This window comes from Musa acuminata, chromosome BXJ3-4 (genome assembly GCF_036884655.1).
Source record: "Musa acuminata AAA Group cultivar baxijiao chromosome BXJ3-4, Cavendish_Baxijiao_AAA, whole genome shotgun sequence".
NCBI lineage: Eukaryota > Viridiplantae > Streptophyta > Magnoliopsida > Zingiberales > Musaceae > Musa > Musa acuminata.
Window position 1 is genome coordinate 20,966,851 of NC_088352.1, and position 23,555 is coordinate 20,990,405.

Here is a 23,555-nt window from a genome sequence, read left to right on the forward strand (position 1 = left end):
TGCGGGGGGGGGCTTATAGCTTGGTGGAGGGAGCCGCAACGGAAAGAAAGCAGTTTCCTTGCACGCATCAACCTGTGCATTGAGATCCGACCGTTCACTCCCCCCACGCTTCCCCTGCGCTCCCCCGTCCCAGAGTTCTTTCCTGTACTCCCATACCCGGATCGGAATCCGGTGGGTCGCGTAGCCCAGCTATGGGTCCCGGCGCCTTCCAATGACAACAGTGGTAGTGGTTAACGGCCTCGGGCACCCTCGATCTCCTCCCCCCGGTTTCTCTTCCCCCTTTCTCGTGATAATATCTTCTATTCTCTCACCTACCCGCAGCCAGTCGCCCTCTTCTCTGCGCTTCGAGTTCGCGGTCGCGAAAACGACACTGCACGCACCAGAGGAGGAACACCTCTCTCTCTTCCGCGATCGCCGAAGGAGGAAGGAGAGAGGAAACGGGTGGAGCAAGGAAGTCCGGCGCCGCCGTTGCTATTGCTGCTGTCGGATGCGCTCGCAGGTCTCGTCCCCTCTCCTCTCTGTCTTGGATTAATTTGGGTTCCCTCCAGCCCGAGGATTCTGGCGTTCCCGTGCTCTAAAGTTAGTAAATGCTTCTCCTATATCGAGTGCGATGATTCCGATTGTTACTGTTCTTAGTAAAACAGGCTGTCTTTCTTCCCTTTCCTAATCCCTTTCCTTTTTGATCTTCCCCTTTCCGTCTCTTTCTTGTTCGATCGGAAATGATTTGTATCCGCCGCGTTGCTTTGCCCGGCGCGCGCATGCTTGCGGTGGAGTCTCTCCGGTCGGTGGTTGTTATCGCGCTCTTTTGTATGTAGTCATCTCGATCTTTTCAATTCTGTTGCCTGTTCTTCAAATTTATGCGTCAATCCTGGATTTTTGATTGAGGTGATTACGTGGGAGGGACGATTAAGCCTTCTTTTTCTTCTCTGCCGGTCCGGGTGCCTTTGGCTATAGGGCAGTGGGGGTTTTGTGGTTAGAGTTTGCAGTTTGTTGTCATGCTTCCGACGTTGTGCACGCTCCTCCCAATCGAAGATTTCTGAAATGTTGAGATTTCTTTCATTCGACGTTCTTTCCGAATTCATGTGTATGTAAAAATTGGGGAAGATAGTTCTCTGGAGGTTTCATTCTGCGGTGTAAATAGTTTGTTTTGCGTGTGGTATTTAATGGCATAGTTGGCTATCTTTCCTTAAAGAACATCGTTGCACGTCAGGAATTTCATTTTGGTTTCCCTCATCTTCTTCCCTCTGATGTATGAACTTTGTTAAGAAGACTGTGACCGATGGGTTCTTGGTCGGGAATTCGATTTTTGGAACTTAGGTCTTCTTTTCAGCTACAGGCTTCGTATTTCCGTTCTTTCATGCTCTATTTCCCTGTATTTTTGGCCTAAGAGCTCATCTCATGTTGACCAATTCTTCTCCTGTATAATTTTCTACAATGCATCTTAAAATATAGATGACAGTTTGGACTTGATTTTGCTTCCTTACCAGGGTTCGGCTGGTTTTCCTTTGTTGTGGAACACTTATTTATGAATAGATGAAACATGAATTTTGATCAAAGATCATTATGCAAATCAATAAACATAGTGCCAACAGGGCTTTGGAATGGCATGCAAAGGTGATATAATTTTGGAGAATTTAATGTGTTGGCTAGCACAGCCTTGTGGAATGGCATAGGCAAGTATTTCACAGGACTAGGATCAGGGTGGGTTGTGCTAGTGACCAAACCTTGCTTTTAACAGTTGAATTGCAATTGAATATTTTCTACCTTTTTAAGATCTACACAATCGACCAATCAGACCAGTACACTCATTACTGATTATTTGTTAACCGGTTTATTCTTTCTATAATTTTATATTATATGGTGATGATCTGAATGGTTCAACGTGGAGTTGTACATATGGAATTTGAGTATACATATCCTGGCATTTCATCATAAGTCAATATTACTCAGTATCCTTCTGATCTTGGAGTATGATAATGGCAGTAACATCGTTTAACCTTGGAAAATTATGGATGAGTTGAGCTGCTTTTTTGTCTTTTCCTATAGGCCTTTGCTTTCAGTACTACTTTCATTTTTGGGTCTTTTTTTTTTATCCCTAAAATGAAGTTCATGCTAAATTGCGGTCTTGATGGACTGTGATTTTACCTGAAAAAGAAGGAACTTATTATTGTAAAATGTAGCTTAATTTTCCTTTCCATGACATCCTATGTAGCTTGAGAATGGGCATGATAAGCTGTTTCCAGGGTTTATGATTCATGCTGATGGTGCATCTTTATTTGTATGCATGTTTGGTTGATCGTTGTCTGTTTATTGCATGTCAAAGAGAAGGGTATGTGCCTTGTGGCAATTAGCACGAGATTATCATGAGAAATTTTTGCATGGGTTAACTGGAAATATTGGTTTCATTGAAGAGTAAACAACTTTTTCAAGTCTTGTGGCATCTTCTTTTATTAGAAATTTAGTGATAATAGCATGAGATTATCATGAGAATTTTTGCATGGGTTAACTGGAAATATTGGTTTCATTGAAGAGTAAACAACTTTTTCAAGTCTTGTGGCATCTTCTTTTATTAGAAATTTAGTGATAATAGCATGAGATTATCATGAGAATTTTTGCATGGGTTAACTGGAAATATTGGTTTCATTGAAGAGTAAACAACTTTTTCGAATCTCATGGCATCTTCTTTTATTAGTAATTTAGTGATAATTTACATGTATTTTCTAGGAGACTTAATGATAACAATCATAATGGCCTTATCTTCTGTATATTTGAGCAAATTGTTGGCTGTTTTATGGAAGAATTATCTTTCATGCACTTTGATTTGGGATACCATGAAGAAGTTTGTTTTGTCAATTGAAATGCAGTGCATTGGAAACCTCTCCAGTTGTAGCAATATTATTTAGAACTTACTAAACCATATACAAATATGTCTTGTATACTGCATCAATATGTTCCTATAGTCAGTAAAAACCTACTTCGTAGACTATAGAATTGTTTTCACTTTTTTTACTAATCTTTTTCCCAAAATAGTTTTTACATTTGAATTTTTCATTTTGTCCTATCATGTTAATAATATTCTTGTTTGCATGACATCCCAAGTATGTAGGTTCACTTTGGAGGTCCAAGCTGTTAAATCGCAATCAAAATACAGAAGGAACACAAATTCAAGTAACTATTGGTTAATTGATTTTATTTTTCAAAAATTTAATTCTCTGCTGCCAAAATTTTGAAATGAAAACCCTAAAGCTGTCATTGCAATAGTTGAATAAAATTGCACTCACTAATGATACAATACAGGTTTATCCAATTTCTTGGATTTTTTTAAATTATCTAGTCTTTTTTTAGCATTGATGAAGAAGCAGTTAATACAAAAGGAAGCACTATGCAGGCAAAATCTAATTTGCTTGATACAAAAGAATCATGTACTGCTCTTTTTCAAATTTAAAACTTCTTAGAGATGTCCTTAATTTGACAAATAGCCTAACATACACATTTTCTTAAAGAATATTTAACTTTTCAATTTTCCTCCATTGTGTGCTTGTGATCTTAGATATTTTGTTGACCTTTTCTGCTGTTTTAGTTAAGTGACATTGCTTATTGGTTTCTGTGCATTTAGTTAATCTCTTTGTGTATAGACAGGCACGATTGACAATGCCCTATGAACATGGGAGGACAGACAGTATCTTCAAAAAGTCTGCAGACAGGAGAATCTGTAGTACCTTTAGGAGATCAATAGATCAGAACAATTACCAGTCTTGTTCAAAGGTTGGTGATTTTGTTGTGTGGAATATTGTTTTAAATGCTTCTTTTCATGTCATAGGTTTCTGACGATGCATGCACACATTTTTCTTCAGGAATTCGACTTTAGGAGTTCTGAACAGAGGTAATTTTGCTTTTGTCATCACATTATTTACCACGTTAGCCATGTTGACTTTGTTTGTTGGACCACTCTGATCTCTGTTGAATTTTGTTCTCCCATTTGTGTTTGGTTCTTATTGATATTTTCAAAGTGGTCATACCAAGGCTTTGTCATTTTTTTATAAAGTTTGGGTGGCATTTATTTTTCTACATTTTAGATAAAATTATTAATTTCGTTCTTGCATTAGGTGGATTTCTATGGACTCAACTTTCCTCGTGATTCAAAGTCATATTACAATCAAGAAGGAACAAAGAATTTCCTTGATTCAAAATGTTTTAAACCCCTAGATAGCTAGTCTTTCCTGGATAATCACCTCTTGAGAGGCATAGTTTAAAGGATTTGGTATGCGGTTGGAGGACTCAAAGAAAGTACAAAGAAATAATATAAATGCTTGCATTTTAGTTAAGGATTACCATATTGACATATTGAGGTGTATTTATCAGCACATCTCGTGCATATAAGCTGTCAATGTTGGATGATGTGTTGGTGGAGGTTTTCCAATAACACTTATGCAATGCATTTAGTTTATGCTGATTGGCACGGGGCCCATGCTGACCAATTATCTGCATGAGGCATCTACAAGAGAAAGGAAATCTCTCTCTCCCTCTGTCACTCACTCTCTGCTGGACTCTCCCCAGTCATAGGATTCCTTTTACTCATGTTAAAGACTAAAAGACTCGGGAGTCCTTAAAAAGAAAAGTCGAAGACACTTGTTGAAGATTTTAAATGTCAAATACAGTACCATGCATTCATAATAACCAATAAATCATAGATATGTTATCTCTAGGAAGGTGTAGGAATTTTTTAAAGGACCTGGCACTTGCTTTGTATCTGAAACTAAAAAAGCAGCAGGTGCATAAGTTGCTTGTTGACTTGGGTTGACAAACTTACTACATTTGCTCTCCTGTAATTCTGTTCTTTTAGAATTCTTTTTCAGATGTTTCAAATGCTGTCTAGTTCGTTATGTAATTAGTATTTGGTTTGCTCTTTGCAGCTAATCCTATACTTCCTACCTCGGTAATTTCTGTTTTTAACAGATGACAATGGCCTGTGCTATATTTTGACCTTTTATGTTTATCTCTCTGTATATATTAATTTTGCATTTTCCTTCTTAATTCAGAATGTGACATCTATTGATTCTATTCTACAATTGCTTGTCAGGTTGCCTTTATTGACAATCATTTTCCTTGACACTCATGCATCCAGGAAAGTGTCACCTTTTCCTTCACTCTTGCCAGGCGAATTTTGTAGAAAGAATTTTGAATCTATATCTTCCTCTAATATGGAAAATTCCAAGCCACCATCTCCACATGTGTTCAAGGATCCTGTGATGTTAAATTCATCTTGCATTTCCAGTGAGGCAAGTAGTTTGGACCAGTCTGACACCAGGAACAAATTATCCAATTCTCTGGACAGTTCAACTACTTCTCTTCCTGGCTGCTTAATATCAGGTAATTCTTCTGGTTCAGTTTGTGATAACCCAAGTGCAGTTGGGTCAGATTTTTTGGTCAGTGCTATTCCAAAGGTGGACAAGAGAGTTAAAAGAAATTCACGAAAGAAAGGGAAAAAAAAAGGAAAGCAGTATAAACGAACTGCATCCAGAAAGGTTTTGACTGACTCAAATGTTCAATGTGAGGAAAACAACTATAGCGCATCTGCTTTTGAAACATCTGAAAGCAGTAGTCTATCTTCTTCAGCCAAACATGTTTTAGATATTAAATTGTCAGATGAGGCAACACCCCCTGATTTGTTGTTTACTGATGTCACTGTAGAGAAGCATGATAGCGCAAATAATGTTGAATTCATTGACTGTTCAACAACCTTATTGTCATGTACATCTTACAGCGATGAGATGGATGATTTTGAACCAGTTTCTTCACCTCAGATATTTGCTCGTGATGAATTCAGATGCAACACTACAGCTTATCTGGATTTATCAAGCACAATTAAAGATGCAGTAATGGTTCCATTTTCATCTGATGGGAGCACTAGAGAAGTAGTTTTTAAAGAAAACAACATTTTTCATGATAATTTCTCAAGCATCTCTATGGATAATTATAATTCCGTGGTCGATTCATCTTTTGATGGTTCTAACAGTGATATTGGCGAGAACTCTAGTGATGACACTGTGATGCGGTCACCTGTCAAGGATGAAAGTCAACCGAGTTCTTCAGAAGGTGAAATATTTTCACCTTCTAAAGAGCTTATACAACATGAATCCTCATCTCACACAACTGTAAATTTATGTAGTGTGAATACTGACATATCAAATAACTGTTACACCAGTGATGCCTATTTGTCAAACGATGTCCTTGATGCTTGCAGCAGTACTGAAAGAGCTGATTGCAGCAGTCAGGCTGGCAGCAACGATGACTTCCATCCTGTTATAGCTGGAAAGCGAGGTAGAAGGTCTAGAAGAATTATTGGCAATGGTAGTTTAAATGGAACAAACAGATATTTTACTGCAAACAATCATGGTCACACAGGTAAAGATAATAATTACTCCATATGGCAGAAGGTCCAGAAGATTGAAAGGAAGGAAGGTGCTTCTAAACCTAATAATGTCAATGTTTTGTCTCCTCATGGTGAGGTTTCATCCAAGGAAACCAAGACAAAAATGAAACTTGATAAATTTGTTGGGCTAAAGCAAAAACAGTGTGGAACAACCTACAGATACCCTTGTCCAGATGATACATTTAAGATAGAGGCAAGCCAAGCAGCACCCAATTGTCATAAGACAGTTCAACCTCTATCTAAATCCGCAGTTGGAAACTCAGTAAATAGTGTGAAAAGCAAATCTAGTTCAGCTGTGAAACATGCAAATCAATGTAATACTAGTGGATCTCATACTGGTAAGAGTGACATGGACAAAGCCTTGAAGCATCATGTTCAGCAAAAAGAATGTTTGCGGAATTCATCATTCACAGCTGTTGATAAAGACCACAACATAGGATTTAGATCACCTAACAATAGCTTTTCCCAAAGATGTTTGGCTAAGCCAACTGATGACTGTTGTCAACCAGAACCAGAGAAGGAAATACATGTGCATACTGAGGAGGCAACGCCACCAAGAAACACATGCAATGGAGTTTGTCTTATGGATTTGCCAGCTGTTCATAGTGAAATTGGCCAAACTCCAACAACAATGAATCAGATTGGTCACAGGCAGATTGAAGGTAATTCCGAAGTTGGTCCTACAAAGTACCGAGAATCTAGCAGCCTGTCAAGCAGTGCTGGGAATCTGATACAGAAGTGGGTCCCAGTGGGGAGAAAAGATTCCGTATATTCAGATACGGGCTATTTTGTAAAGGTTTCTATCACGGATGATGCAGTTACTGATCGATCATATCCAAATGCTGATGGACTGGTGGGTTCAAGTTTGAATAAATTATTTTCTGTTTCCAAGGATGGAGAATTCTCAAATCCTGGAGCTAGTAAATTGATCAAAAAGTTGAGCAGCTGCCCTCGTTCAGCTGAAGCTTCTGATCTACATGCTGAGATCAATTTCCAAACAAATGAAATGAAAGACAAGGAATTTAACAGTGTTGCAACTGAATTAGACAAGATAATACAAGCTGTTAATGATGCCTACAAATTGCAGACCATGGCAGAAGTTGTTCAATTGGTAACTGGCCGTCCATGTGCTAACTTCGAGAAATTTCTTTTTCTTGCCTCCCCAGTCATTAGAAAAACACAACATAGCAGAGGCTGCAGCAGTTGTTTTCCAGAACAACTAATAAGTAACTCTTTTTGCTGCCATCAGATTCCTAACATTGCCTTGAAGAGCATTTGGCAGTGGTATGAAGAGCCTGGCTGCTTTGGGTTGGAAGTGAGGGCACACGATTATTGCAATTCTAGAAGGCAACATAATGGTCGTTCTGAGTTTACTGCATATTTTGTACCTTATCTTTCTGCTGTTCAATTATTTGGAAAATCCAGGAGTGCCAGATATTGCAATAGGAGTGGAGAGGCAGCCATAACTTGTGAGGAAGATAAGAGAGAAAAATATTTGGGCTCTTTCCCAAACTTATCGATGTTATTGCCCCAACCTCTTAAGGACACAAATGCTTGCTTATCAGAATCATCTTCTTCTGCTGCAGAGGAGATTTTTGATAAAAGCATTCACATGGATCATGCGGAGCTTTTTTTTGAATATTTTGAATCTGACCAGCCTCCTTGGCGACGTCCATTGTATGAGAAGTAAGTCATTATATTTTATAACATTTTCTTTATCATCCGATAATTGATCAATTTTCTTATAGAGTATTTGTTTTTTGAATGTTTCCTTGGAACTTCTTTTTTTCTTTGTTAGCATTGCTAATATGCTTCCATCCTCCCTACCATCTCTGACTTGTTCAACATCATGCTTTAGGATCTCAAAAAGAGAATCAGAAAACTGATCATCCTATGTTCCTATTATTTCTCCAGCAAAGCTTTGTTTTCCAGTCGAGGTAGATCATATGTGGGACATTCTGAAATTGGTTTTGAACTATTTAATAACTGGTTAATCTTTTTGTTGTAGAGATATATTGAGTCCCATATTGTTGCTTTAACTTGATCATTTTTCAAAATATTCAAATATTGAATCAGTAAATGGAGCACAAACTTTTTAGGACTTGATGCGTTCTAACCTGAAGGTTCTTTCAGGTCCCTTGTTAAAAATGTTATTCAACTGATCTTGTTTATAGGGAACACATTAGTTGTGTTTCTCAGTTGATCTTGTTGTTCTCTAAGTAGGTATATCACATCTATTTTATGCTCAGAATGCATGGAAGATGAGATTTGATACCAGTAAGAAGGTGCATAAAAGTCCTCATGAAGTTTGGCTGATAACTAGAAAATTTACTAACCATGCAACTGTTTCATGATGCCTGACTCACCATGGAAATGTGAATTACATTTTTTTTTATATCCTAAACACTGAGAAAAGAGTCTGATGTTTCGTTATTGTCTCATCTGGTTCTATTAAATGCGTACTTACAAAGTTACGACTGTGAGATTATCTGAGATTTCTATACTGCTTTTTTACCCTGAAAATTAGTTTATATCATGAGTATATAATCCACGACTCATGTTGGAAATGGAACCAAGGATTCAGCAGTTTCCTGAAAAGAAATGTGTGTAATTCATTCACTGATATAAGTAAATGGAAAAGCACACCATGTCTCTCCTTTCGTGGATTCACCTGTAAGTTTGATAATTTCCAACATCTTTTCGATGTTCAGATGGCTTACATGTAGGTTGCCTGCAGGATCTGTACCTGTTGATCCCATGTCTAGTTTTGCACCAGCTGTGTTAGAGGTGCCTAACCTTTCTTGTCTCATATCTATTTTTCTCTTTTAATTCAGGATCAAGGAACTGGTATCTGGAGATAAATTACCTGCTAGCCGCATATTTGGAGATCCCTTGAAGCTGGAATCTCTTAACCTGCATGACCTTCATCCTGCTTCTTGGTTTGTTTATTATAATACTCTTTTGGTTCAAAATGATCGAACCTTTTTCAGACTGATTTCTACAATTAAGTTGTATTCTTTTCCTTTCAGGTACTGTGTGGCATGGTATCCTATATACCGTATACCTGATGGAAATTTTCATGCTGCTTTTTTGACATATCACTCTCTGGGTCATTTTGTTCATCAAAGTGCCTCGGCGTGTGTTCCAGGTGCTTTCACAAATGTAGTTTCTCCAGTTGTAGGTCTGCAGACGTACAGGGATAAGGCACGTCTGCTCTGCATTTTTTATAATATTATTGTTTTGAACTCAAAAGACTCTTTTTAGATCAGAATGAGATTAAGGTAATTCTTTTGCACTAAATGTCAGGTTGAAGGCCTGCCTCAAACTGCACAATGCTTAATTGTGCTTTGTTATATTTAGCTATGATCGAGGAGGCTTCAAGCTGCCCTCATTAGGCAATGTAGTTTTAAGTTATTTTATTCATTTGTTCCTGCTGCTATTTTCGGCAACTGCTCTTGTTGGTGAAGGGATGCACACAATGTAGAAAATTTAGGTATTGAATTAGCATCTGCATATCCACCATGTTATCATCAAACACAAAATATTGATCTTGTCAAAGAAGCAATAACTTTATCATCAATAGAACCATCGATAGCTTATGCAATGCATATATCACATGCAATACCAATAAGGATCTAATAGAATATATAGTAGTGACTTAATTGTTTGCCTGTGGTTTAGTATTCAAACAAAAAAGTAAAAATTCTAGCCGAAGAGAATAAGCACTTTCTTTTCTTTGACTATGTTTAGGTGCAGAGATGATGACAAAACTGGGATGTTGAAGAGGTAAAAAACAATTAAGCATTTGATTTTATTGGATTAAGAATAGTAAGGTGCAGAGACCAAGACAAATGAGGAGGTTGAATTGGTGAAAGACTGTGATGAATAAAAAAGAAGAGAGAATGGTAAGCGATTTTGAAAATGGGAAAGAGTAGATGCTCTTTTACCCTCTGGGTTCTATGAGAAGCAGGGAGCTCATCTGAAAATTGTACTAACCGTAGAACAGAAAGGCCAGGGAGAGCGAGATGAAGAAACTACTATGGATAGCGAAGCTAGTGGATCCAGCAATTTTTTTAAAATATTTTATTTTTTATGTTTTAACTGTATTGTTGGCTATCTAATTCTTCACCTGCAATGTGCATTCTAGCCCTTGTTTGTCCTCTGGCCATGTTTTAACTGTATTGTTGGCTATCCAGGAAAACCTTGCTCAATTGTTGCGCTTTTCTGTTGGCATGAAAATTTAGATAGACTCCTTTTTGGTTGGTCTTGATTATGATGACTATAAATCTGACATTAATCTTCTATACATGGTAAGTCTTCAAACAAGAAAATTTTAGTTCAAGGAGGAACTTGCCCGGAAATCTGTAAGGTTGGCTGGAGGAAGATCCATCGCCATATTTGCAGTTCTAGTTCAAACTTGAGAAACGAACCAAAATTTCCATGACAGAAGAGTAGTTCAGTGCTTAACAAAGTAATTTGTACTTCTATTTGTTAAAGAAAAACACATTTGTGATACTGTGTTACCTGCTATGGTTTGTGTAAGTTCCCACAACAATGTTTCTCAATGTCTGCTATGGTTTGTGTAAGTTCCCACAACATTGTTTCTCAATGTGCATGCATTCTCTGAATGCAGGGGGAGAATTGGTTTCAGCCAAGGGATATGGATCTGAAGGGTTTTCAGTCTGAAGAAGCACATTTTTCCAACACCTCCGACTTACTGAAGGAGAGGCTGAGGACACTCAAGCAAACTGCATCTGTGATGGCAAGGGCAGTAGTTCATAAGCGCGATCAAAGATCTGCGAACAGGCATCCGGACTATGAGTTCTTTGTGTCACGGAGCTGGTAGATGGTTGTCCATCCTTCTCTCCAAAGATAATATCTCAGAGCTTCTCAGAAGTTTTGTAACAATGCTAGAGCATAGTTTAGTGCTAACCCAAAGGGTTCTTTTTCCTTGTAATGTGACGTATGCAGGAACCCGATGTAGGACAGGAATTGCAAGATTTTGAACGTGAATTGTTGTCGTAAGAGTTTGCATACCCCCGATGTAGAACAGGAAATGTATGATTTTGAACGTGAATTGTTGTCGTAAGTTTTGCGTTGTCTGAGCTCTGACTGCAACTGATCTGTTCCTTGCCATCAATCAGTTGAGTACATGCGAAATCTGTCGGTTTGTTTTGGTCCACAGCATACACGAAATAAAATGGACATGAACCAAATGCGATTGATACTGCATACTTCAATCCATTGAAGAGAGACTGTAATGTTAGCCAAGAACAAGGATTACTGAGGCAAAGAGTACGTGTAATACCCCACACAAGACTACATTACTAGCGAAGGCAAACAAGTTGGGTGATTCATCTCCTACTCCTTTGTGTTGCTACGAGTTGGATCAACCGTGTCACGTTATCATAGGAAGAACCGCCCGTCACCACAGTTTTGCTTGCCTTCGCGGCGAATTCTTTGGCTCTCCTCCTCCTCTCCTCTCCCTCCTCCCTTCCGTCCATTAACCTCTCCACAACCTCCGCAATCTCCTCCCTCTTGACCGCGGTTCCCTCTTCCGCCGCTTGTTCCGGCCGCCGCATGGATGTCTTGACGCCGACCGCGACTCCGATCCCGACCGCATCCACGATCAACTTCTGGTTGAGGAATTGCTCCGCGACGAGCGGCCATGTCGCCATCGGCACGCCCGCACTCGCGCTCTCCAGCGTCGAGTTCCACCCGCAGTGCGTCAAGAAACCACCCACCGCCGGGTGCGACAGGATCATCACCTGCGGCGCCCACCCCCGGATCAAGAGACACTTTGGGTCAACTCCCCCTTTCTCAAGCTTCTCTTGCATCCATTCCTCCACTGCTTCAACGCCGTTGATGGCCCAGATGAAGGGTCTGTTCGAGGCGAGCAGACCGTATCCCAGCTCCATCAGTTGCTCAGACGCAAGGCTGCCCAAGCTACCGAAACTGACGTAGATCACGGACCGTGGCTTCATCGAATCAAGCCAATCTAAGCACCAGCTAGCATCCACCGACAGCTTCTTACCCCTATCAGCCATGTCCAACCTCCCTGATCTATAACACAGCGACACCGGTCCGATGGTGTACACCTTCTTCCCCGAGGCCGCCGCTAAGCGCTCGGCATATCCTGGCTCCAGGTCGTCGAAACTGTTGACGAGGACACCGTCCATGGAGAGTTCGCCCTCTCGTACTTCGTTGCACATCTCCATGAAATGAGGCAACAACTGGAAATGAACTGGTAGTTGTTGCCTGGCGATCTCGAACTGAAATGGCAGGCCCGGGAGCAGGAAGGGCTCGGTCGGCGACGACGCGCGCTCATGGGGCCTGTAACGGTAGAGGTTGTGCATGCAAAAGAGTGCGAAGGAGCCAAAGCCGTGGAAGACGAAGCATGGAATGCCGAGCACACGAGCAACCGCCGGAGTCCACGGGTAGTAGGCACCACAGATGATGCAGCTCGGGGCAAGCGCCTGCTCACGGAGCAGCTCCTCCAATGGCTGCCGCAGAAGCTTGGATCCGTCGTAGAGGTTCGGCATCATGTCGAAGGCAGGCAGGCTGTCCATGCTCTCGCAGCCCTCCGGTAGGCCCACCTCCACGGAGGGGAAGGGGAGGAAGACGAAGCGGATGGGGAGGCCAGAGGTGGCGATGTGATCGATGGTCGGTTTGAGCTGGGCGGCATTGGCCGGCGTCATCACGATGGTGACCGTGACGCCGCCGCGCTCCGCAAGCAAGCGGCCGATGTCGATCATGGGAATCGTGTGGCTCGTGCCCAGCCATGGGATCAGAACAAAGTGGAGGTCCCGACGACCGGCGATGCTGCTCTCCATGGCTGCCTGCCTTCGTTGTGCGGCGAGCACAAGGGATCGGCGAAGACTGCTTGCAAAACAAACAACAGACCGAGGTCACGAGTTCCAAGTAGCTTCCTTGATCGATGCATCACGGAAGCGAGTGGCACTTACCATTAGCGTGCGTCCTCTAATTTAATCTGTTTATTGTCGAGCTAATTACATATTATATTAGAACGAACACTAATAGTATAGTAAATTTTATACTTAAAAAAATTATATTAAGATCCTTATAATTCTGAAAATAAAATAAATATTCTTATTTATCATAATATCATTAACTGTATTGACAAAGAACACAACACATGATATCAAGATCGATGTAAAGGTGGTAGTTAAAAAGATAATTTTAATGTCTCTTCCATTTCTAATAACAAATAGTTTGGTGAGTATGTCGTCCGTCACGAAGAGGAGCAAGATGAGATTGGATGGTCAACAAATGCGAAAGCTCCCATGAAGAAGGGGAGGTATACTTGCCATGTTACTTAGTGTAGTGAGAGTGATTACCATCGAGATGCTCAGTGTCATCACTGCCTTTAGAGGCTAACGGTTAGGAATGCAGCAGCTTTAATATTTTGACTCATGTGAAAAATCGTCATGCACCAATCGCTCGATCGTGTTCACATAGTGCACTATTGCACACAGGAGTGTTTCATGCCGTAATCCTGCAACCTACGTCGCCACTTGCGACACACTATCACCGCTTGTCGCCTGCCCTAGGGGACCGGAGAGAGCGAGGAGTAAAAAAAGAGCAAGGGAATGAGAGCTTGAGAGGGGGGATAAGGGAAAGGGAATAAGGTCTTATCTCCTTTTTTCTTCTATCTTTTTGGTTATGTGAGAACTAACTCAAAATTGAGTCAGACTTGGGCTCAATCAACTGAACCAGTTCCTCACTGAACCGATCCAACTCACGTGAGAAACCATCGAGCGCCTCTCACCGCTGATGCATTCCTCATCATTGACCTTTGGACGATGGTAACATTGAGCCTCTGAATGATCGCGTTCAATTAGCGGAGGCTCCCATGAAGATGCATTCCTTGTGTTTCTCACTATCGGCCTATGTTGCTTCATAGGAGTTTTCGCTTTCGTTGGCCTCATCATCACCTCCTTCACGAATGTCAACTTTAGTCATCCAACTCCTCTCCATGGCACATTCACCAAACTACTCATCGCTTAAAACAAAAGGGATATTAAAATTATATTTTTCGCTATGACTTTCGTACTGTTCTAACACGTGGTGTCACGTATTATATTTTTCATCAAAATAATTGATGATGACGTTAGGGAAAATGAGTTATTTGTTTAATTTATAGAATTAATAGTGATCCCAATATAAATTTTTTAAGTACAAAGACTGTGATATTAATACTGTCTAAATATATTGGGTAATCTATAATTAATACTTCTATTGTCTCTAAAAAAGGAGGATAATAATTGAAAGATATAAGAGAAAAAAAAAAGAGTGATATGAGGAAGTCAATTATCTTTGAAAGCGTCCCTACTAAAAATAAAAAAAAAGTGACATCAACCAATCATATATATAATGGAGAAGAAAAATAACATAATTTGTAGATCCATTTATTTAGCCCGTTTAGTGGTTTAAATATAAAAGAGAAATAAAAAAATAAAATTATATCAAATCAAATAAATCATGTCTTCTTTCTTTCTATATGGGATAGAGATAAATCTTCACAATGGTATGTGTAAAGCGACAATAGCAATCAATAAAGAGAAACAAAGGTTGAAAGCACTACAAATGAGTTTCTTTGTCGGCAGCACCGTAAAACGGGGAGAAACATGTGCTTATGTGGGATAAATCTTCTACTTTATGTTGTGCTCTGTTTTGTGGGCACTTGAACATGGGGCCTTCACATGTGCAAGCACCGTATGCGTTCATCTTTCCTCAAATAAAATAAATAAATAAACAAATAAAATAAATAAAAAGGACAGTTGATTCGACCAGTATGTTGTCCTCAGTATACAAAAACTAGTGAAGGAGCGTCTTACAAGGCCCCTATTTCTTTTTTAACCAGGCTTTGTCATGCGATTTCACCTGTCACTTTGCCGCCTTAGTATCACTATCACCTCCCTTGTGATCACCACTAAACACCTCCACGTCACATCCATCATAGTCTTCACGACCTCCTCTCTCCTACTTATCGATGTCGCTTGCAACCTTGCGTAGTCAACCAGTGCGATAAGCTGTATCCGCCTACCTAGGTGATGTGGAGGGTAGGTGCACAATGAGACCAAAGTCAACTTTGTGGGGTCGATCCCTAATCATCATCCTTGACACCCATAATCTCACCCTCAAGATCTCCCTCCCCAAATGGGAGGCATAGATGGGGACAAGTCGAGGGAGGGAGGTCTCAGGGGTCACGTTGTGGAGGTTATTTGTAGTTGCGAATATCATTATAATAGAACGAAGGTTGGTGTAACAATAGTATCGTCATGAGGGTGATTCTAGAAAGGTAATAAAGATGGACATGATGACCTGCAACACGATAAGGCATAGATGGCCAAGGCATGGCTAAAACCACTACAACAAGGCAAAGACCAAAATTAAAATAGTAAAAATGATTAGGAAGGGTATTATGTAGGAATAAATTAAAAACGAAATACTCTATAGGAAATAATACAAACTTAGGATTTTTTTATAAAAAAATTACTTAACATATTTTTATTATCTTTGTTGTGAGTTTTTATGCCATGGCTCGAGAAGTTGCATGACTTGGTTCGGTCCCGATTTTGTAAGGTCATCCGGGTGGTTACTCGTAACGAAGGCTTCACAGAGAAGGGATGAAAAGTTGTGGTTGTCGTCTCCTAGGGTGTTCGACGAATCTGCGAGGGGCTTTTGGTCCTAAGTCCTTGCACAATAGGTCAAGGCTGGAGAGGAGAGTTTCGGCTTGACCCCTCCAAAGCTTAAGTCAATTTTTGTAGATAGTGAGTCCTGTCCCCCAACATCTACTTGGGGGTGATTTTTATACGTTCCATAGGGAGTCGACTCCCCATGTGCTTACTGGCATCCATTGATATTTTCGGTGGGTGATTTGTCTACTTCGAGGCCATCCTTCCGACCCCATGTCTTGCAAGATTGTATCCTCATTGGCAAGTGTCACTTGATTCTGAACGGCATGGATTTACTGTGCACCACTTCGGAGCTGGGCGATGTCACTTTTGAGTAGTGCTACGTCGCTTCAGGATGTAGCCTTTCCCGAATCATTTTGTGTCATTTCGTGCTGCTTAGAGATATGTGCACTACTTTAATTAGAGTTGCGCCACGTATAATCTAAGGTGGCTGCTAGCTGGGTGGTACCAAAATATCCTCTATCATTTTCTCTCTCTCTTCCCCCCCCGATGTCTCGTAGAGGCGTAACATATATCTCTCGTCAGGGTATTCGAGGTGTACCTTGTGTATGTTTCTTTTGCTAGTCACAGGTGCCTAACAAGCCAATCACGTGAGTGATGACATGTGTGACTTGACATGCAGTTATTTTAGTATTTATCACTTTATATTGACTATTACATATATGTATGTATATATTATGATGTTCTTGGATCTGTGTAATAGGAATCAGATCGTGTTGAGATCACGATAATGAGACCGATTTGCCTTTAAACATAAATTCTAAATAATCCCGGTTATAGGTTGCTTGAGAGGGACATAAAGATAACCGGATAGACTAGTGTGCTATATACCTGTCCATATAATGGATGCAGCTGGTTTCATAGCTGCTCGTGTGGGGACACTAGGGATACAGTACAGGTGCTCATTGGAGAATGAGTTCACTGATTGATCCGTTTACGGAATGATGGATGATTGATGATACCTTATTGTTAGACAACGATTCCGTAGTCCCAATGGTGTATCTGGTCCTTAGACTTGAGACACCAATGATATCCTGTATGAGTGCTCCATTCTTTGATACCAGACTTATAGGTTTGGATGTCCTAGATCTAGTACAATCGGTCATCGGGAGTGGCAGTCAACCTTACGAGGGCTATTGAGTGTCGATAGAGGATCATTCACTCTTGGTATCATGAGAGGAATATCCCATGTGTTCTTACTCAAACAAATCCCTAGCTAGGGAGCGGGAGGCGCGACACTGTAGCGGCGAGGCGCGACACTGTAGCGGCGACCAGATCTAGGGCGACGGTACTGTAGCGGCGGCGACACTGCAGCGGCGACCAGATCTGGGTCGACGTTACTGTAGCGGCGGCGACACTGCAGCGGCGACCAGATCTAGGGCGACACGACCATATCTAGATCTAGGTCGACGTACTGTAGCGCCGACGACACTGCAGCAGCGATCAGATCTGGGTCGACGTTACTGTAGCGCCGACGACACTGCAGCGGCGACCAGATCTAGGTCGACGGTACTGTAGCGGCGACGATACTGCAGCGGCGACCAGATCTAGGGCGACGGTACTGTAGCGGCGGCGACACTGCAGCGGCGACCAGATCCAGATCTAGGTCGATGTACTGTAGCGCCGACGACACTGCAGCGCGATCAGATCTGATTCGACGGTACTGTAGCGGCGACGACACTGCAGCGGCGACTAGATCTAGGGCGACGGTACTGTAGCGACGATCTGAAATTCTGCAGCGGTGACTTTTCCCTATGGTGACGATTCTGTAGCGGTGACCAGAAGAGGGATCAAACATGGCATCGACGGCCCCTAGGGCTGGCGATGGTGGCGGGAGGGTTGAAACGATGGCAAGACTCCCTACCGTTATCCCTCAAGTTGCTCCTCCACCATATCCTCTCCAGAGAGAAACTCCTTCGATGAAGCAGCATCGAAGCAGGTCGCGCTCTAGATCGCGGCAGCCTGCTCTAATTTCCAATGACCCTCGGCCTTGGACTAGCCTATTCAAGGCTCCGGTTGGAAGTCCAGATCTAAGCTTGGAATTCATTACGCCAGAAGTTCAGGCTGATAAGAAGATTGCTGTATACGAGACTGCTGATTCAGCAGAGCTTATTGAGACATGGTCAATGGCGATTGTTGGCTATGTGGTAGGTCTCAAAACATCTTATTTCCCATTATCCTCATTTATCAAAACTCGATGGGGAATATCGTCATTTGATCTTCATATGCTGGAGAACGGATTCTTTGTTTGCAAGCTATACTCTGAAGAAGATTTGCAACGAATCCTCGAAGGATTCTGGACTATCCGCGGTCATCCAATGATTTTACGACGTTGGTCTCCTGATGTCCGTTTGGAGTTAGATAGCCTACAGTCTATTCCATTATGGGTATCCTTTCAAGGACTGCCTCTACATCTTTGGAGTCGACGTTTTATTGCAAAGTTATGCAGCACTCTGGGACAGCCACTCTACATCGACAAAGCAACAGCAGCTCAGACGAGATTAGCATTTGCACGAGCATGTGTGCTGGTTTCTTCCGATGAAGATCTTCCTAATGAAGTTTTCTATCGCGATCTTGACGGGAACACTCGGAAGGTACATGTCTCATATTCCTGGAAGCCACAACGATGTCAGCGTTGCTTATCTTTTGGTCATGCAAATGGAGCTTGTCAGCAAACCCCACAACCAACCACAAAGGTCTATCGACCACGTCAAGCACCTCAGCAACTAAGTGATTCTTCTCTAATGGCAGTAGCACAGATGGTGGCGAAAACTATTGAGCATTCCGACTCGCAAGGAAAGCACCGCGGACAGAAGGACAATTCCAAAACTTTATCTCTTCCTATAATGTCAGAGCCTTCCACAACAGAGGTTTCCCATGGTACTAGTGGACAGGAGAAACATAAGTCAGGAACTTCATCTCTTCTAATATCATCGGATCCATCCACAATAGCTCAACGAACTCAGGCCCAAGCAAATCTCGCCAGCAACGATATTCTTCCTCAACAAACTCAGGCCACAACAAACATCGCCAACAAGGATATTCCGACTCAACAAACTCATGCCCCAACAAACCTCTCTAGCCACGCTGCTCCAACAAGTACTATCCAGGATATTGTGCTGCAACAATCTTATCGAGCTTCAACAAACCCTGCCAATCAAGACCACATGATTCAAGGTACTTTAAAGTTTAAAAATCTGCAAGCTGTAGATGAAGTGGATAAATATAGGAATAAAGCCATAAAAGGTAAGGATATTGTGCGGGAAGAAAATACAAAACCGAAGGATAAGAAAAAGGATGGTACAATCCATCCAAAGTCGTAGGATGAATACCTTACTACCTTTTCATTTGTTTATTACTAATGAAGATAACATGCTGGAATGTTCGCGGACTTAATAAGTCGGAGAAATGTCGGGAGCTCAACAGAATAATCAAGTCTGCCGCATGTGATATTGTTATTCTAGTGGAAACGAAAATTAAACAATCGCGCGTTCAAGCTCAAAAGAATTTAATATGGCCGGACGCAGAACTGTTTACCAATGACTCAAATGAAACTTTTGGTAGAATATGGGTCTTATGGAATCCTAACTCTATTAATGCTTGGTTTATTTCTGCTACTGATCAATTCATTCATCTTAAGGTAGAGGATAAAAAGAATGGCTGTCAATTCAATTTCACTGGTATATATGCTTCAAACAGTATGCAAGAAAGAAATACTCTTTGGTCTGACTTGACTAATATTGTAAATGGCTGTCGCAATGTACCTTGGATTGTTCTTGGAGACTTTAATACTGTTCGGTACACAAATGAAAAAGTGGGGGGTAGACAACTTTCAGAAAGTCAGCTTCAAAGTTTTAATGATTACATTGACACTGCAGCATTGTTTGATATGAAATCTGTGGGTAATTAGCTCTCCTGGAGTAATCAAGGTGCTGCTAACAGAAAAATAATGGCTCGACTTGATAGGTGTTTGATTAACCATGAATGGTTAACAGTTTACCCAGATTCACTTCTTGAGTATGGTGCTCCTTTGTTTTCTGACCATTCTTTAATGTATATACACGCAGAAAAAGCGACACCAAGAGGCAAGAAACCGTTTAGATTTTTTAACATGTGGAGTACTCATCCTCAATTTCTTGATGTTATCAGATCTGCTTGGAATGTTAATGTGCATGGATCTCCTCCTTACATCTTATGTCAAAAGCTCAAAGCCTGTAAAGCAGCACTAAAGGAGTGGAATACAAATACCTTTGGCAATATTACCACCAGAGTTCAATTTTGCAGAAAGGAACTAATGTCATTGCAACATGAGCTGCAACTTCAGCCAAATGATGAAAATATTATCTACAAAGAGACGGAAGCCAGAAATAACTTCATGCAAGCCTTAAAACAGGAGGAAAGTTTTGCAAAGCAGAAGTCTCGACAGCATTGGCTTACACTAGGGGATTCCAATACTAAATTTTTCTATGCTTCAATTGCTACTCGAAGGGCTGTTAACCGTATCAGCAAATGCAGAGACAAAGATGATAATCTTATTGAGAATTTAGATGAGGTTAAAGCACACACAGAGCAATTTTTTTATTCCTTACTCAATCAAGCTGGGAAACCTAATAACATTCATGTGGAGCCGACTAGAAAACTTGATTCGGAAGCTATTTCAATCCTCAATGCCCCAATTACAGATGACGAAATTGTACGTGTTGTCTTTAAGTCACCAAAGCACAAAAGCCCAGGTCCAGATGGATTTCCAGCTGAATTTTACCAAACTGCTTGGTCTATTATTGGAAATGATGTGATCAAAGCTTGCCAACATTTTTTCTCTTCAGGTCATATTCTTAGAGAGATGAATTGCACTTTTATTTCTTTAATTCCGAAGAATGCAGGGGCTGATTCACTAGAGAACTATCGACCCATATCATTATGCAACTTTATATACAAGATCATCTCCAAAGTATTGGCAAATAGAATGCAAAAGGTATTACACAAGATCATTAGCCCAAATCAAGCTGCTTTCATCAAAGGGAGAAGTATACATCATAACATTTTGCTTGCTAATGACTTGGTCAAAGATTTGCATTCAAAAGCAAGAGGGACAAAAATCTGCATTAAAGCTGATCTAAGGAAAGCCTTTGATTCAGTTAATAGGAAATTTATCTATAAGATGCTCCTTGATATGAACTTCCCACAGCAATGGATTAATTGGATTCAATCTTGCCTAGAAACTCCAAAGTTTTCGATACTCTTTAATGGCTCACCTATTGGTTTTTTTGGGAGCACGAATGGCATCCGACAAGGTGATCCACTCTCTCCGTATCTCTTTACTATTGCGATGGAAGGACTTAGCTGTATGTTGGAACACGCAGTCTTAAATGACAGCATTAAGGTACCCAGTGCTGGTTCTGTTCATATATCACATATAACATTTGCAGATGACTTACTTATCTTTCTCCAAAATGAACCAACTTCAGTAAAGAACCTGGCTACTATTATGAATGACTTTGGTATGGTTTCTGGACTTCAGTTAAATCATGCGAAAAGTAAAGTATATATGAGCCCTTACGTTGAGGATAAGGTCTTTATTTCACAAACTTTGGGGGTTAGTGAAGGAAGCTTGCCAGTTCCTTATTTGGGTCTCCCGCTCATATCCACAGGCATTCACAAAACCCACTGTCAACCTATCTTGCAAAAAATAAAGAATAGAATTTCTTCTTGGAAAAATAGGTTTCTATCAAAAGCAGGACGACTCGAACTCATCCGTTCGGTATTGCACTCCTACTCTATATATTGGTGTAATGCATTTCTTCTGCCTGCTGGACTTCTCCAAGATATTGAACGGTTATTAATGAACTTCTTCTGGAATGGCACAAATGATAAGGCAATGCATATGGTAAATTGGGATAGTATTTGCAAACCGAAAGATGAAGGGGGGCTAAATTTGAGAAATACTAGAGATTGGAATCAAGCATGTTTGGTACAGCAATTGTGGGATCTTTTGCAAAACAAATGTTCCTTATGGTCACATTGGGTTTCTGCTAAGTATCTCTCAAAGGAATCAATATGGAAAATTTCAACAAGAACATACCACTCTGCAGCTTGGAAAGGAATTTTAAAGGCAAGGAATTGGCTAATCAAACACATTTCGTATGCAATCTCTTCTGGAACTAGTACTAATATGTGGTACGATCCTTGGGTGAATGGGAAGAGTATATTTCAATTATATGGCGACAGAATACGAAAAGATCTTGGGGCTCCCAAAGATTGGAAGGTTTCCGAGTTCATCGCTAACGGTACTTGGTGTCTCCCTAATCCTATTTCTCCTGAAATGTTATCACTTTGGCCGACTATCATAGCTATTCGAATCAGGAACAACTCTTCAGATATACTTATTTGGCCTCATGACAATGGTAAATTTAGTGCCACATCCGCATGGAATCAAATTAGGCAAAGAAATAACAAGTGGGTCCCAAGCAGTTGGACATGGGATCGACCGGGATCACAAAGACACTCCTTATGTACATGGCAGGCCCTCCTCAATAAACTACCTACAATAGACAATATGAAAAGAAGAGGTATCTATCATGTTAACCGATGCTCCCTTTGTTTGCAACAAGAAGAAACTGTTGACCACCTCTATTTTGCTTGTGATTATACAAAATGGATATGGAAGGAGATTCTCCAGCGATTTGAACTCAATAGACTGCCGCAACCAAACTTGCACCAAGAACTAGGCGACCTTATGCAATGTTTCTCAAGAAAAGGGCCTCTTACACAACTGGCAAAGGTTATTTTCAGATGTGCTATTTGGTGGATGTGGAAGGAGAGATGTAATAGAATCTTTGAATGGCAACAGACAAACAATGCTCAGCTCTTGAAAGAGATTATTAGAGACTCAAGATCCTGTATGGAGCATGAACTCAAAACCGAGCACTTCACCCGAAGAGAAAAAGATATTTTTATCAAATTTAATTTTGCTATTAGCTAAAGATCTTGGGAATGATGCCAAATAATGTACCCACAGATAGTTATAGTCTACAGCATGTGTAGTCATAACTATCGCATTAGCACTCTATGAGTTACTTGGCTTTGTCTATGACTTGTATAGATAAAGCTATTTGTAGAAACTTTACACATAATGAATTTTACTTTACTTACCAAAAAAAAAAAAAAAAAAATCCCTAGCTAGGGTCATTCAGATTGAGAGAGAAAAAGTTCTCTGGGAGAATCCGATTAGAGCAAGACTTGAGAAAAAACGATATGGATTTGACAGCACCATGCTCGGTATACGGTCTTTGGGATATTAGATGGATGAGGGACTATAGGTACATGGTAACTAAGGATAGACAGGTCAAATGGATTGGATTCCCCTGTATCGTTTGGGGACTGCGGCGTAGTGCCCTAGTACG

At 40.8% G+C, this 23,555-nt stretch overlaps 2 protein-coding genes across 2 annotated transcripts; one reads left to right on the forward strand and one right to left on the reverse strand.

Annotated features, from left to right (window-relative positions):
- Nucleotides 1-15: 15 nt before the first annotated feature.
- Nucleotides 16-11,538, forward strand: LOC135636648 (uncharacterized). The gene is made up of 8 exons (XM_065148523.1): nt 16-223; nt 322-499; nt 3,636-3,765; nt 3,855-3,883; nt 5,081-8,119; nt 9,268-9,372; nt 9,463-9,637; nt 11,067-11,538. Exons 3-8 carry the CDS (start codon nt 3,652-3,654, stop codon nt 11,277-11,279), a joined length of 3,675 nt encoding a protein of 1,224 aa, XP_065004595.1. The 5' UTR covers nt 16-223; nt 322-499; nt 3,636-3,651; the 3' UTR covers nt 11,280-11,538.
- Nucleotides 11,539-11,787: 249 nt separating this feature from the next.
- Nucleotides 11,788-13,266, reverse strand: LOC135636368 (UDP-glycosyltransferase 73D1-like). The gene has a single exon (XM_065148056.1). It carries the CDS (start codon nt 13,264-13,266, stop codon nt 11,788-11,790), a length of 1,479 nt encoding a protein of 492 aa, XP_065004128.1.
- Between the last annotated feature and the right edge of the window lie 10,289 nt (nt 13,267-23,555).

Coding starts and splice junctions, on each gene's coding strand:
- LOC135636648 (XM_065148523.1), top strand. CDS start 3,652: ATGCCCTATGAACATGGGAGGACAGACAGTATCTTCAAAAAGTCTGCA. Junction 3,766..3,854: donor ATTACCAGTCTTGTTCAAAG/GTTGGTGATTTT, acceptor ATTTTTCTTCAG/GAATTCGACTTTAGGAGTTC. Junction 9,373..9,462: donor GACCTTCATCCTGCTTCTTG/GTTTGTTTATTA, acceptor TTTTCCTTTCAG/GTACTGTGTGGCATGGTATC.
- LOC135636368 (XM_065148056.1), bottom strand. CDS start 13,266: ATGGAGAGCAGCATCGCCGGTCGTCGGGACCTCCACTTTGTTCTGATC.